A 17,480-nucleotide genomic window follows, 5' to 3' on the forward strand; every position below is an offset into this window, starting at 1 on the left:
CTAAATCCAAAGTACAAATTAACTATTAAATCCAAAGTACAATTTAACTACTAAATTTAAATTTATCTGTTAATGCAATTTCAGGCCATATGAAATTCTAATATGTAACAAGTCCAGGTTGTGGGGTCAGAAGTGGTTTTTGTCTAGGACTGAGCCATTGTTTTTGGCATTTAATATTTGCAAAGAGAATCCATTTTTATCACCGGTGACTATTCTGTACAAAAATGGTTCATGTGCATTACACGCCAGAAGAGACGAAGAATGTTCACACATTGGAAACAATCATCGGAGAGTTCATGAGGCACCCAAATACCTTCTTTAAGGAGTTTTCCCATATTCCTTATGTGTTTACGTATTGTTTCACGATAGACATGCAATTTCAGGGCCATTTCCCAGGTTAGATTCAACAAGCGTCTTCAGAGCATCAATATCAATTCCAACATGTCGGCTCCTGCCACAACAGTTTTTAAGGCTAAAGTTAACTAAACGAAATTTGCTGAACCATCACTGACACTTGCGAACGTTCAAAACATTTCCATAAACTTCTTTGATATACTTTTTGGCTACAGGAGTTGTTTCCCTTCTTGTATTCAAACAACATTACATGCCAAATGTGTGTCTCATCGTGTGCCATCACTATAAGGGATTAGAGTATACTAAGCTTTACACATTATATAGGCTACACTAACGTGATGTTTAGGTGGGTCATTTAAGTATTATACGTGATGTATGTTTTTTGGGGGGTGGTTAATGAAAGTGTCCCAAAATGCGACATTAATTTCTTGATAACCTAATACTAATGAATGTAGGGATTAATGAGAGAGGATAAAGCTTCATGCATGAATAGAAAAATAAAACTATAGGAAATATACAGTACTTTTAAGACTGCCATTCTAAATACCAATAACAATTAATCCTATAACTGCTATATATTTCTGTTTTGTCCATACACATGTACAGACAACTTACCACATATATAAACTGTTTATTTTAACTGAATGTAACAGAAAAACTTCTCAAACTTACTGTCTGACAGAACTTATCTTTAACTATAACCCACACTTTTCACAATATAGTCAAAAGTACGGCTGGTTCATATTTTTATTTAAAAGGGAGTTTTACTGCAGACAAACTTTTAACAGTTAAACCAACAAGTGATATTCTTTGTCTGTGCAAAACTTTTTTCATGCTAGAGGTAAATGAATGTGCATGGGGCCAGTCCATAGTCCTACACCATAATGGAGAAGTAATGTTGGCAGTAATTCTGAACTTACAAAGTGTATTTTCACAAAATGTAGCAAGCTGTCGGTCAATAGTACAAATTTGTTGTACATAAAAATCAGATGTATTGATAAAGATTTTGTATTAAAGATGTGTTTGTGAAATGCAAAAGTCAGTCTGACTCAGAATCTGATGACTTGGAATGCTAGATGATGTTCGTGTGAAAATAAGAAAATACTTTTGTTCCTCGTACAGTTTGTAAGTTGCACATACATAACCTCTACAATCTCCTAAATGCATATCTAAAGATTTTGTCAGTATCCCTGTATATTCTACCTAATATTTTCTGTACTCTGAAACATTTGTGAAATCAACAATAAAGGATAATATGAACTCCAACATCAAATGCATAATACCATGTTGAATGACCGCTCTGTACAATGTTGGGGCATGCACATTTGACCCCCACCCATGCAAATAAGGTTAATGATGCAAGGGTCATCTGAAATTAAGTAAAACTAAAGAGGAAGGAGCTTTACTTTTTTTTTTGTTTTATCACAGTATATCCAGCAGAGAATAGCTATTTTCTTGTCTCAATTTAGTCCAACAATGTATATAACCTTTATTGTGTTAACTGGCAGGAATAATTTGAACCTGAAAAACAAATATCAATAGCAACAAGATTTTGGTAACAATGACTTTAGAAAATAAAAATGAAACATTTAAATTTTAAAGTAATACAAATCAACCTTGTTGGTTCATCTAGAAATATAACTGGTGGGTTGTTGACAAGTTCTTGAGCTATGGAAAGACGCTTGCGCTGGCCACCAGAGAGGCAGGAAGTTCTTGTTTTTGCACAGTCGTGTAATCCAAGAGCAAGAATTATATCAGAAACCTGGGAGAGAAAACATAATTTATGCATATTAGTATACAATCATAAGATGAAGCTAAAATATAAATTTTGATACACGGCAAATAACGTGTAACCTACTGCTATTAACTTAATTCCCAGTATCAGTAACTTCATACATATTTTGGTATCTCTCTCAGATCAAGATTTCTTAAATTCTTTTTGATCTTCACCATAAAATAGTGTGGTTAATCTTTACACTTTGTTGTATTTGTAAGTAGAAAAACAGTAAATAAGTAGAAATTGTTAAGTATCACTTACTTTCTAGAAACTGAAGAATTTCCTTGAAGATATTTTATCAATCACTTGAGCATAACATATTCAGTTCCTGTATACGTATAATATGTATATTCTCTACTCTGAAACTGTTCTGATATCAACAATGAAGGATAACATGAAAATTCAAAATACTTTTCTCTAAATGTACATAAAAACAACATTGAGATTTTATGAGAAAAAAAAAAAACTTATGGTCAAACACAAGTTTATATATTACTAATACTTTCTGGTATTATTAACCTTAAGTTTATACATCTATAATTTCAAATTTAATTGGATCCCCATACCCTAAGCACAGTACATTTCAGTACCTATATTTTACACAGCCATAGGTTATATTTTATGTACATTTTCTTTTTTGTGGTTTATAAACAAAAAAGTAGCAGTGGGTTTTTATTTTTGTGGAAGCAAAAAATATATATATATATCATATTTTTAGGTGCATTTCTTTATTAAATTGCAAAAAATATTTGATAATCTAATTAGTATCAATATATTTTGATTTTAATTCTAAACTAATGTTTATAGTAATTAATGTATAACTTACAATTGACTTTTTTTGGCTAGCAGAAACAGATGTTGTAATTTTGAGATTAGCAGCAACCATCAAAGCTTCTTCTACTGTTAACTGTGGTAGCAGGAAGTCATACTGCATGATGTAACTTGCAAGCCTACGGAAAGATCGAAGGTCTCTCTGGTGGTGGTTCACTAAAATATCCCCTTTGACTTTTTTCCAACTGAAAAATAAACAAATCTTTCAATTTTGAAAACTAAATGTGTACAAATATAAAGATATAAAATAAAACAAGAAACATATCTACACCATGAACTAAACTTCAAAATATTCCAATAATCTGTATTCCTTCCTATCTAGAAATAACTCTAAAGTATGATCAATACTATGATGTACGCATGTATGTCATAGAGTGACATTTGGACAGAAAAAACTACAAATACAGTGTTATTCAAATATTCACCCCATATGAAATTACACAGTAAACTGTAAATTCACAAAGTACCAATCTAAACTCTATAATATAGCTGAGTGATTAGTGGAATTTGTTAACTGATTAATTGTCTGCCTCATTAATCGGTTACATTTAACTAATTAATTTTTCTTTTCACATTCCTCAGACCTTTTTCTTTATTTCCTTTTTTTTTTTGAAGTCATTTTTGAGGTACCCTTTGTTTACTATGATACATTTTCTGATAATTTCCATTTGTGCATCTTGTTAAAAAAGTACTTTGGCTAAAATTTTGGGCACAATTAGTTTTTAAAGAAAATCCAAACATTTACTACTTAGTAAATCACTGACATTGGGAAGAACACATGGTCACCATTTTCTTTATTTTTAAAATATACAGTAATACCTTATCAATCTTGTGTGATTGTAAATCAAATAAATGGATGACAAAAAATTAAACATGTTTTACTATCACTGATACAGGTAATATTTTTTTTAAAAAAACATATCATGATTGTAATTAGAAAATACCAAGTAGCCAGTTACACAATTTATTTAGGTAAGTTGTTTGAATAAGGTAAACAGGAAAATAATATTCAATAAATAAGGGTTTGAGTAATCTGTAGCTTCTAAGCAGATACGAGTTAACATACAAACATTTTCTCGACTTTCCTAAATCTTCAAAATTTCTCACTGAATACCTTTTGTCAATGTTTCAATATTACAGGAGCTTCGACTAGAAACTTTCCCAGAAAACCAAAAATTACTTCTCGAAGCACTTTATTTATTCTACTATGAAGTGAAAGGTCTAATTCCGTCTCTATCCAATCATAATTAAAGGTTTCTTTATATATTTTTTCCAAAGCTGTTTTTCATTAGTAAATGATCAAATCACTTGGTATGAAGTCATAAGAGTGGCAACCAAGTACCATGTGAAAGACAAGGAAAATGCTAGAAAATCAAGAAATGGATATTTTCAAGGAGTTACAGTTTCTTATAAAACAAACAGCTATTCTTTTGGATACGCAAAAACTGTAAAAAAAAATTGACAAATATATTGTTTACAGGAGAAACTCCTAGGAGCTGTGTGTGCAGAAATGATAATTTGTATATTTTGTTATTTTTCTTCATGAATTAAATGAAATAAATATTAGAAAATGACAAAATATCTATTGTAAAATATTTCTGAGTTAAAATATAGTTATAAAGAAATTATGAAATTGACTTAAAAAATTGGGGCTCAATGACATGTAACATAGCCAAAAATAATTTCATCTGACAAAAATGATAGTAAAAAAAGATGAAAAGCCAGAGGAAACTCTATCTTCAAGTACAATAGTTTAGGATAAGTTACTTTTTTTTAAAAATCCTAAACTGTTGTACATGAAAATATATCATACATGTAACTTAGTACAAAACCTATAACACATTGAAAATGTGAATAATAGCATTCATGAATTTCTTCCTAAACATTTCCACAATATTACTTTTCTAAAACTGATAAATCTTTGTGACATTTTCATACAACTTAATAAACTTTATTACCTAACAAGAAGAACCTCACAAAGAAAATATTTTAAAAAACACAACTAGTTTCACTCATAGACCAACACCAGGTTTTAGATAAATGAATGTCTTTCATCCTTGGAAATAAAATTATTTTTCAATACAACTGCAAATATACAGAAGATTTAACCAACAATACAGGTCTTCATATAAAAAATATACGAATTTGGAGATCTCTAGATGACTAATTTTAAGTACTTTCAAACAAATATAAAAAAATATTAATTGTAAAACCTTTCTGGTGACTAATATATATCTTTTTTTATGTTTTAAAAATGTTTAAAATAAATATTTCATCTAAAAAGCTCTGATATTTATTTTATTATCTGAAAATGTTTTAGTACCCTCAAAAGAGCACTAAGTTGTTTAAATGATGTTGTACCTTGTGACATTGATTATAAATCAGAAAAAAAGACTAAAACACAACAGAAACTACAGAGAGTAATAGTAGGTACAGGTTAACACTGGTTACATACACTTCTTGTGATTGAGTTTACAATTTTATATGAACAAAACTATATCAAATCAATAAATCACATGGTGTTGAACAAAACCCACACAACTACATTCAGGTGATAAAGCATGTAGATACTGTAGATGCATCATCACTGTACAAAAGGACATTATATATAACAGCATGTGCCTCTTTTACTTGTTAATAGTGAAAGAGAATAATTATCATAGTTATAAAATTAGTCATAATTTTGTAGACAAAAATGTATTATTTTGAATCAGTTAAATGTCAATTCCACACATCTTTAACTCTCTAACTTTATTAGATGTTTTTCATTGCACATTAGGTCAGAAGAAAAAATTATTCTACATTTATGGTAACACTGTCAGGAAAAATTAAGATCACCATGCAGCATTTTTTTCAATTTTGTTTTTTTTTATTAAACATTACACTGTACATTATTATCAAAACAATGTTTTTCATGCATTCTGTTAAATCAAGAATTATGTTACTTCCAGCTTTTTGTATGTTTTTATGTTTTTAGCATATTTACTTCCCACAAGGTCTATTGGTTACAGATTGAAGTTCCTCTTTCTAATACACTGTTATCCAAAAAGACTTTTAATTAAAACACACTAGGGAAGTAGTAATTGTAGTTGATTTATGTGCACCATGCCAAATTGTCCTCTTAATAATGTTTTACAGTTTCTAATACAATTAACGATAATTATCATACACAAGTCAATTATCCATTTTCAAACAAACTACCACAATTCAAATTAACAAAACAATATGTGGATAAAGAATGCTGCTTGATGGGCATTTGTCCCATGATCAGAAAGTTTCAAATATCAAAAATGTCAGTGCCTATCAACTTCCACTAAAACACAAATTCAGGAGAGTAAGATGTGTGTTATTATAAATATAACATATACAATAACACATTGTAAAAAAAAGAAAATTTACAGCATATTTATCACTAGAGAATTAAGTTACTGAAATTGTAAATTATGACATAACACAATCTAAAAACAGCTTTACAACACCTTATTCTATATTACAGAATACAGTTATACATTGATATATTAGAACCATAAAATAACCTTAAAAAAACACTAAATGTATACTATATTTAACACAGTTTAACATAGAAGCACACAGTTCTAAGCCTATTGTCTTATGTATGTAGATCTACGGGTATAGCTGTATACATCAAAATCTGATTTGATTTTTAGAATATGTTATTTGTTTAGATGTGATGAGCCAAAACCTGTGAAACTGAATGAATTTAAATGATAAGCTGCTGATTTGAAACAAACATAAGCAGTAAAACGTGCATACATTTCCCAAAATATCATATAAAAAGTCAGACCATTAGGCTTATCTCAGGAAGAGAACTGCTTAATTTGACTAAATGTCTGCAATATTTTTAAGTATTCTCTACACAGGCATATCATTAGTCACTGAAATATAATATCTTTGATATTTTTAAGCCAACACATTTTATAGCCAAAGGAAACGGATTTGTATGGTTGCTCTTAAATTTCTTAGAAAACTAAAAGAAATATAAAAGGATTGCCTTTATAATATTTAAAGAAAGTATCTCACATGCAGATAAATATAGATTTATTTTTTAATACCTAAGATATAAACTTTCCTTAGTAACATATAACATCACTTTTTTTATTTTTTGTTCCGACAGAGTATGAATCAAATCCAGTTTGTTAGAAGATGGTTATGCCCCAAATCTGGATATAGTTGAAATTTAAGGAAATGCACAAAAATAATTCATAACTTACATATATCCTGCCAAAATGTTCATCAAAGTTGATTTTCCTGCCCCTGATGGTCCCATAATAGCTGTCAATTCTCCACTAACAATTTCACCAGATATTCCATTTATTATGGTTTTGTGTCCTGTACAAAATTTGAAATGTATCTAGTTTTAGCAATTGTAATCTAGATCCTCATTCACTAAAATGTTTATATTTTAATTATTTATTTGAGTATTATCAAATGCAATAAAAAATTGTGTGACAAGCCTGAATTGTGTAAAAAAAAACTACATTTAAGTCAAATCTCTGACTGACTACAAACCTGGTTTATCACTGTAGCATGCATTTGCATCATACCAAACGATTAAAAAAATTTCAAAGAAATTATTACTCATTTTGTCATATGCAGATTATTCTAAGTCTGAAGGCCATTCTTTAATTTCCTTGCTGAAATGAGCATGTAATGCATCACCATAATCTAACCTTTATCTATATTTGAGAGGAAAAATTCATCTACAAATTCACAATGTTAAATAAACAACTTAAAAAATACAAAACACTACACCATAAGGAAGGAGAAGTAAAAAAACTTCCCTTGAACTTATTACATCATCTGCCCATGACCTATCAGAAACAAGCAGAAAATTCAAAATAGATGGTACTGTTATACAAAAAAACAAGGCCTTGGGGATTCACTTAATCCTACACCAAAAGTACATATCTAAAACTACACAAACAGCAGTAAACACAGAAAACTTTAGCAGAAAAAAAAACTCATACAAACCAGCAGGAATAACTATAAACAACCACAGTAACTATCATGGATGACATGTACAGGACTGTAGTCAACCACTTTTTTTTCAACACTCTTGACATGAGTATAATAGGAGGAATTAATTTTCTATGCAGCCATAATCTAGAGAGTTAAAAAATGTTTATTGAATAAACAGAAATGTGCTACAAAATGAGTTTGGGAGAAATTCACTCCACAGCTCCAGGACAAATGTACATTAACTTGAAGGACTACAAAAATATTTAATATAAAAACATGATAGTCCAATGTGAAGATGCGAGGTTAGGGTACTTTAACATATAACATCTTCAAAAACTAACATAACACTTTGAAATTCAAGAAGTGAAAGGCAGTACTGATACCAAAGCCATTTCATAAACTTTGGAAATCAACTAATAATAAGAATTTCCACTTATGCATCCCACAAATGAATGCTAAACATCACAACAAATATATCTGGCTACAATTATAGGAAATCCAATCGAGCAGAAAAAGAAACAAGCATCAAGTATTTGTGACGCTCTAAAATACTGAGAGAGACGGATTGTGAAGAACGAGTTTAGAAGGTGTAAAGTATATAAAGAAAAAAGTCATATCAATCATCTGAAAGAACCTAAATATACTGCATATCCATTTAGCTGTTATACCTTTTAAAACTGAAAATCAAAAGCTGTACATAGCATTAAGCAGGCAGGTTTCTGACTGGGCAAAAAACACTTCCACTAATGGGATCACTATAGCCAAGCAAGGATGTGATAAAAGAAGACTGTATGCCTTCCCTTTCCTGACAATATCAAGATCACAGCCATTATAACAATGCTTCAGGCAAAACTTGTGGATTTGCATAGTAAATAGGAAGTACATGAATCCTGACCACATCTCACCAAATTCTTATGCATCCTTAGCTTTCACCAGGGGAAATAATAAGGTACCTGTTGACAGAATAAAATTTGATCACAATTTTAACATGCCCCACTTTTTCATTTAGAAAACAAAATATTATTTTAAATATTGGACAAGGAATTTTATACCCACTCCACAGCACCAATTTTATGCCATTTAAAGTACTGTAGTAAATTAGGTACATAGACTCTGAAGTTACAAAGGAGTAGAATATTTACAAATTTAATCTCCATCTACTACAGACCATATTCAATGATCAATGAGTCAAGAAATAACAACACCTGGAAAGAGACAGAAAGTAACTTCCTCAGAAAAGGCATTCCTGCCAGGATAATAATTTCTGAAATCCAAATCAGTGGTTCAAGAAAAAAACCATTGAAAATTGAGTATTACCCTAAAACAACTTATTTGGCTAACCAATGATTGGGTATATGGTAAATAAAATGGATCAACTGGGAAAGCCAATTTGTTAATGTTATCACAGCAAGATCTCAAGAGCAAGAGCACAATTCATCACAAAGTACCTTTACTGAGACTCCTAAAAACATTTGGTTAGTGTGAGACAATAATCAACAGCCTTGATATTGCGTTAACTGTCCTAACTGACTCTAAATCTTGATGAGAGGTTTTTCTTTTTTATGTCCTAGGTGAGAAACAGCAGTTACTCTGATCACAGCCCACATCTTAGACAGGAAAGCTCTATATGGATACAATTATGGGATCTTCTGAGAAAATAAGGTCTGTGATGCATTAAGGACACATACATCCAAATTTTTCCCATCTGATACATGCAAAAGTAAAAAGCATGTTTGAAAAAATACAGCAAATTTCTCAAAGGGATGGAAATAGACAAAATATGGAATGTTGAATGCATCAACTACAGAAAATAATCCAATGAAGTGAATGTTGGTAAGAATGAGCCAACATTTAAGCCATTTGACAGAGAATCTGGCTTCTCTGAAAATGGACTAAACAACAGCCTACTGTGAAGCCATAGATGCTGAATATTGATTGGAAAAATAGCTGTTTGAGGCTGATGTAGATGTTCCCATGGTGGTGGTAATGGGATCATTTACCCATGAGAAAGACAACATAATAAGTGAAATCATGGTTGGATCAGCCAAAGAACAGTTATGAAGAGAACCTGACTCTTGGTTAAATGGCCTTTGGCTAATGCCAGTTGAAGATGACGAAGAAAAGGCATAAATGCAGTTTTTACTCGAGGCATCTACTGCCATTGAATCTTGATCCAAAACTAAAGACCACTGTTACAAAGCCATCAATCAACCAGCCATTAGCATAATCACTGACAATCAAAGAGAGAAGATTCCACTTTGTGAGAAGAAGCCAATGATCTTGGGAAATAAAATCTGCCAAAATGTTCAGTGTGCTTGGAACATGACATGCTCAAAGGTAAACATGCTGGAAATGAAGCCCCATAAAAAGAGAAACAAAAATAAAACAAATGTTGGAAGATTGAATACCACTTAAATTTTTGGTATATGCCATCACTGTGAAATTGTCTGTGTAAACCAATAAAATATGGTGATATAAAATTGAAGAAACTCTATACAAGCATGAAGCACCATCCACAGTTAAAATAAGTTGATGTAAGATGCTGCTTCCTGTGAAGTCCATGTACCAGAAAAATGCTGATTCTCCAACATAGAGAAATTTGAAAACTGATGCCTGAAATCGTAAGTTCTTGATTAAACCACAACTAAAAGACTTGAGATTAAATGGTATCTATGGTCAAACATCACTGAAAAGCAGCATTCCACTGGTGGGTAACACATCTGAGTGTGACTCTACGGAGTAACTTCACGAAGTGAAGCCATTATCCCCAAAGTAGAAAGAATGTCTCTTGCAGTTTGTATAAAAGATAGAAGTTTGCTAATACAAAACTCCAAGGGTTGACATGCTATAGGTGACACCAAGTAATACCACAAACTGTGATGATACAAAAAACCACATGAACAGGCTACTCTTTTTTTTTAATTCATGTGATATATGCAATGCTCCAAGTAATGAAAATTATAGTCATCATGGCATACATTGTTCTATTGAAGTGACTGTAAATATTAACTTAAGCACCTACAGGTGACAACCTGTGTGTTTGAAATACTTATTTTTCATATATAATTTAACAGGAGTCACTGGCATTTAGAAAATTACATGACCAATGTCAAATCTTTTAAAAAACTGCACCAGGTTGGCAAAAACACAGTTTCAGAGTATATGGCCTCCTGAATATTGTTTTTTGTCAGAGCACCAGAGGTTAAGGTGCCATATCTCAAAACTACACTACAAATTTGTCACAGTTTTAAAGAACAGTCACAGGTATCTCACCTCCTTTGCTACTCAAGACCATTAATATCCTGTAACACAAAATAGGCATATGCCACAAAAATAACCAATTAATCAAAATTAGTGTTTCTGATTATTACTGTTCTCAATTATTTCAACTATTCAAGTAATCAAAATATTTCCATTAAGATTGTTCATTATTATTTTCAATTAATTCAAGGTTGTTCAGCTTAATCAATTAATGTCAAGATTCCTAAGCATAATCAATTAATCAAACTTAGTGTTTCCAATTATTATTTTCATTTATTCTAAGTACTTAGATCTCATGTGAGAATAACTGATTAGTTGAATGTCAGCAATTAATGAACCTGATGATTAATTGATTATCAAATTCCACTAATAACATAGCTCTATCTGACATGGCAATAATCTTATCCGCTCTACAGTAAAATCTTTAGTAAATTTTGCACAGCTATTCTGCAATCTTGGCCATGGTGCTTAAAAAAGGTAACCTAGTGGCTTTTAATTTGCAGTGAACTTTTCATTAAAAAAAGGTATATACAGTAACATTTGTGATATAATTCAACATCACAGAATAGGTCATTCCACATTTGAATTTCCAGTAAATATTGAAATATTAAGGTACAAACTTACATAATTATGCAAAGGCATCTATATTTATGATGTTTGACCATATTGGCAAATTGATTGTTTGTTTTCAAGGCATAGCTGAGATGATTGGCATGGCACTGATAGTTACAGTGAGCATGATGTAATTCTACATTACACAGAAATATTATGTCCAAGCACTGTAATTTGCTAGTGTCTCAAAATTGAAAATTAGGTCACACATTTTCTTCAGGCAAATTAGGTGTGACCCCTTCCACTGCCTCCACCCCATTGGATAATGCTACTATCTTGGCTCGTAGGATTTCTTGCTGGCTTCTAAAGATTAGACATTTGACAACCCATGTATGATGCCATTTTCATGTAATCAAACAACTAAGATACAATCCAAAGAATATATTTACAAATATTGTCTTGCTAAATTAACAAAAAATTAAATATATTGTAATCTCATGTAAATTATAAATTTATAAAAGCTCTTACATTTTCATTTTAATATTGTATATCCATACACACACACACATATATATATAAAACTTTGCTATTCTTAAAGCCAGAAAGCTTACCTCTTTTATAGCCTTCTGAAACTGAGTAAGTCAGTTTTTTCCATTCCACATTAACAGCTGGCCTTTTTGGTAAACTACTCAAGTTGTGGCTGTCATAAGGCCAAGTTGGTGTTCTTCTTGGAGACATATGGACACATTTTTCTTGTGCACAAGATGTTAGATCACATTTAGCTACATTTGAACAGTTGCCATTGGTCTTACTATTCTGGTCACTGTCAACTGCTATCTTAACATGTTGAGTGATTGGCTCTGTGCAGTCATTATGGCTATCCTGCATTAGTACTTGAACTGAGAGAAGTTCTGCCATATTTAGGGAAAAATCCTTCAGTTCTTTGCAATCCCTTCTTTGTGATAATTAAGTGAAGAAGGGTTGCATATGCTCAGAATCTGTATCTAGAACAAATAAAAACACCATATTGAAAGATGTTAACCCTGTATATGCAGACTTGATGATTGGATTAGATAAGTTTGATGAGTTGACATTCATTATAAGTAATTATTCCTGTATGTGAGTATTATGAAAGATGAAACATTACTACTATCTTATCATAAAAGAATGCATGGGTAGTGCAAACCTTAAAAATAAAACTTGACAATTTTCAAAAAACAACATGGAAATACATACTAATTAACTGATTTCCATTGTTGATTTCTTTTATAAAAGGTCTGCCACTTTCAAAACTTTTTTCCTTCACACTGAACTAAGTAACTATTGTAATCTTAAAATAAGAAATGGCTCCTTGTGGAGATTAGTTTCACTTAATCTTCAAATCTGGATATGATAATTGGGCAAGTCTTTCTACATCTTCATCAAGTTTGGCTGAGGTCTTGTCTTTCCTCCATTCTCTGCTCCTAAACAATGCCTAGAAACTATTTTCTAATGTAATATTCCAACTCAGTTTGATCAGGTGGCTACTAATGTCTAGTAGCCATTATATCTTTCATATGGATGGCTACTCACTGTATTAAAAAGTTGGTCTTTTTTAATCAACAGCAAGATGAATAGCTTTCTGCTTACTATTCAGTCCATTTATTACAGGAATTAGCTCAAAATGTACCTGATATGCCTTACACAGTGCCTTTCCATCATAATCTATTTGGCTTCTGAATTGGGTGATGATGAACTGGACTGTTAAATTCTGTAACTTGATGTATAGTTGGAGTAGTCCAGGAAAATCATACAGTCACATAAGTGGCTATATAGTAGTGGGTAATGTATGTAGACCAGATGGATTCTGCTATTCCATATTTCATAGTTAATTATGTTGAGGGTGAAATTTTTGAGCAGCAGAAGAGAGGAATGGCTGGTTTGATCTTTGCATATACCAATTCAGTTTTTTTGATATTTTATCCTAGGAATATGTCCTTTTGTACATTTCCTATCGGCTTCTTCAAACTTATGGTTATAATCCTTTTGTATTATGTTGATGTCCTTTTGTAATTCTTCAATTTTGTTAGTATAATTCTTCTTACCTATGGATTTTTTGATCTCGTCTTTGAAGAAATTGATGTTATTTTTGCAATTCTTCTGTAAATCATGACTCATTCTTAGAATTCTTCTTTCACATGCAAATTATGAAATACTTTTAATAATTACTGTCTCTTTCTTCTAACTTTCTGTTTCTTAGTAATCTTTTATAACTTTATTCTTGACCTTTTAGTTTTTGTTTTTCTTCTTTATCAACTTCAATTTTTTTTATCAACTGTTTAATCATTTCCTTAACATTTTCAATCTCACTTTGAGCACCTCGTCATCTTGAAGTTGATCCTTGAATTACATTTAAATTTTACCAAAATAATCCCAGTTCATCAATGTTGTATTGGAATCTGTTGTTCAGTGGGTTCTTTTATATTATTTCGTAAAAAGAATAATGGTAAGTATAGCCCATTTAACAATAATGAAAACATTATTATTTTAAGGTCAGCATAACCAATGTCCACCAATATGTCTAACTTCACAAAGAAAATACAGTGACTAAGAGAAATTCTAATTACATGCTAATTTCATATCTCTATTTCTCTATCACAATAAGCTCAATATTTGTAAATGATCTATAGGTTAGTGTAGATGAGAAATTCAACTTTTTAATGCCAATAAGCAGAAATCCAACCATTAAAATAATTTTGCTGTTATCTTTGCTTTTGAAACATGTTTCTGTACATATAAAATATGTGCATAAATAAAACACACACCAGAATAAACATAACTACTAATTCCACAAGTATATTTTTGTACATTGACTTTTTTTTTTAAATACACCAGAAAACCTCTAAATGCATATTATTTTCTGTAGATGTACCAATAAGTCTTTAACCGTCAAGGATAAATTTCATGTGCACATGGCAACTTATTTTAGTTTGCTAGCCTACAGCTCCATAAATGTTAAGCAACTGGATATGAACATGTACTGTATATAAATGAAGCTATTTTTAGTATAAAAAAAGTTAAATGTAAACATACTAATACATGTTAGACCTGTATTAAGAACATCTACATTAATGTACAAGTACAAAGAGATAGCAATGAGTAAATGATTACTTATTCAAAGGTAATTAATGAAAGATAGTGAGCCACATCTCACTGTAAATGGACTTATAATCAAATATTGTTGGTTGGTGTTTTTTTTTTCATTTCAATATTTAACATGCTTAAATCAAACTCAAGATTTGAACCCTTATAATAGATGCTCAGGTGTTAATTATTTTTTATTAATTTGCACTAAAGGGTATTGAAGTGGTAACAGTATTAATAAATTGGATAACTAAAGTACTTGTACACAAGAACAATGTAAAAACATAATCAGGTACCCAACAAAGTTACTGTCTTCTGGAGAACATAAAAGTGAATGAATTAATACTAAAAACATTAATTACTCCCTCAAAACTTAATCTATGTTTTATTAATTTCATTACATAAAAATGTTAAACCCTATAGAAAAAATACTTTCTGGTATGGTTTGTGATTTACACAATATTTCATAGACACAGTGTACTTGTTAATGTACTGATGAAATTATTTATAAAATACACCAAAATAATAATAATTAAGGTTGACAATAAGCAAATCATGTATTAAAATATATATGACATAGACTTTTACTCAGTCATGTCTTCCACCACCACAAATCACATTATTATATAATATTATATTATTATATAAATTAAAGCCAAATCTAACTTTTTAAGATGTATGAAAGATTTAATTATTAGTGGAACTGCAAGTCATTTGTTTCTTTCAATTACATGACCACTTCCTCTGTAGTAATAAGTAGATTTATTATGCAATTACAAAACAAACAAAAAATCATTAATTGTACATTATGTTGTAGTTCTGAAACAAAGGGTAGATTTTGTCCTTTGAATATTCGGACAACATTACTGAACAAATGTATGAACCTTCAATAGTACCAATTTGCATAATTTACTGATGACATCATTATAACTACTATTTTAAATTGGACTAAAACCCTTTTACTGTAAAGGTAGTACATATAAATGAATAAATAAAATTAAGATATAGTTTAAAAATTAATTACATATAGCAGTAATCATGTTTAAATATTTTGAAGAAAAATGCACATTGTTTATGTACATGTATTTGATGTCAGATGCAACTCATATAGCTGCATACAGTAACAATGCACTTCAACAGCACCCTATTGTGGCCAATTAAAATAACTGCAGATGAATTAAGAAAAACAAAACATTATTTGACAGCCATTGTTCCAAACAGGTTAACAATCGTGGTCTTTTCTTAACAAAAAATTATTCATTAATTAAACTTACCTAATAAACAAAATAAATTAAAGTAAAAAAAAAAGGAACAGCATAACACTAACAGTTCTACTGGAAAATAAGTATGGACCTTCAATTATCACAAAAAGTTAAACAGTGTTATTACAGTCACATCTTTTGTTAATAACACTGCTGGTTCAACATATGCCTTAAGGAATAAGGGAAGTGTAGAGTTACATAGATCCTCCTTTTTCAAGAATGAAATTATTTGTCTTAGCTTATATTCTATGTTTCATACTTATTCTACCATTACACTTCACTTATGTCTTATACACTAAATATTCAGTACATTTTAAAGAAGCCATGCAACCCATAAATGTATCTCCCGTGTGCTACAACATAGTGTTCTGCTCCAATACATGGAAGAGGATGTTGAGGTATTTTACATTTAATACAAAAACATTTAAGAAATGACCATTATACAAATCAAAAGATCAAAATTTCCATTTGAATGTGACATTTAATGTATGATTACTATTCAAGCATTGTCAAACTTTTCTGATAACAAGAGAAAAAATAAACCTGAGAGTGCTTGAAAGCTGCCTAATGAACCTTCACTTTGAATTCTGGGCTAATGAAAAAACCTTCAAACACAGCTTTATTATACTAACAACAGAATAGATGTGCATATAAATAAAATAAATATAATAGACTGAGTCAAAAAGAGCTATTATTTCCATTCATATAATGAAATAAATTATGAACTAAATGATAATATATGAAAAAAAAATAGTACAAAATTATCAGAATTAATCAATTTATATAGTCATTCACACCTAAACAATAACCAACATCCAACCCATTTCTTGATATATTCTAGAACTAGTATGGTATGTTCAGTTAAAACCAACCTCCCTTGAAGTGACAGGATAGGTTTGCAGAAAATAACAGAAAATTCAACAAAATATTTATAACAAAGTAATTCTGAGTTCTCTGACTTGTAGAATACTTAATAAACAATTTAGGTTAAGGGTAAAAAGGACTTACAAAGTCACTTAGTATATAACAAAATTTTTCCTTATAATATTCCCATATGGAATATTATTGACTACCAAGCATTTATCTTGTATCTGTTGAAAACCGTATCACTAACTCTTTCAGCATGGGCTCGGTCCCTGGAACCGACCTCTTAACCATTTTGTGCTTGTTATAGTTTTCATGCTATAACTTTTAAAGTAGTAAGCAAATGCTAAGGAAATTTGACAGATTATCAGTAAACATTACGATGCTTTCATACGCAAAATATGAAATGTTTTTATTAACTCTTAAGGTTTATAAAGCAATGTTTTTCTCATGTCTATTTTTTCTTTTCGCATGTT

General features: G+C 30.4%; 1 protein-coding gene across 1 annotated transcript in view; it reads right to left on the reverse strand.

Moving 5' to 3' along the window:
* Positions 1 to 17,480, reverse strand: part of LOC106467349 (ATP-binding cassette sub-family G member 4-like) — a 52,652-nt gene that overhangs the window by 27,277 nt on the left and 7,895 nt on the right. The window contains exons 2-5 of the mRNA XM_022396176.1: positions 12,367 to 12,759; positions 7,195 to 7,312; positions 2,958 to 3,147; positions 1,971 to 2,116 (exon numbers count right to left, since the gene is read on the reverse strand). Of these exons, the coding sequence (XP_022251884.1) occupies positions 1,971 to 2,116; positions 2,958 to 3,147; positions 7,195 to 7,312; positions 12,367 to 12,673 (761 nt within the window). The 5' untranslated portion in view covers positions 12,674 to 12,759. The remainder of the gene's footprint in view (positions 1 to 1,970; positions 2,117 to 2,957; positions 3,148 to 7,194; positions 7,313 to 12,366; positions 12,760 to 17,480) is intronic.

This window comes from Limulus polyphemus, unplaced genomic scaffold (assembly GCF_000517525.1).
Source record: "Limulus polyphemus unplaced genomic scaffold, Limulus_polyphemus-2.1.2 Scaffold79, whole genome shotgun sequence".
In the NCBI taxonomy this organism is placed as follows: domain Eukaryota; kingdom Metazoa; phylum Arthropoda; class Merostomata; order Xiphosura; family Limulidae; genus Limulus; species Limulus polyphemus.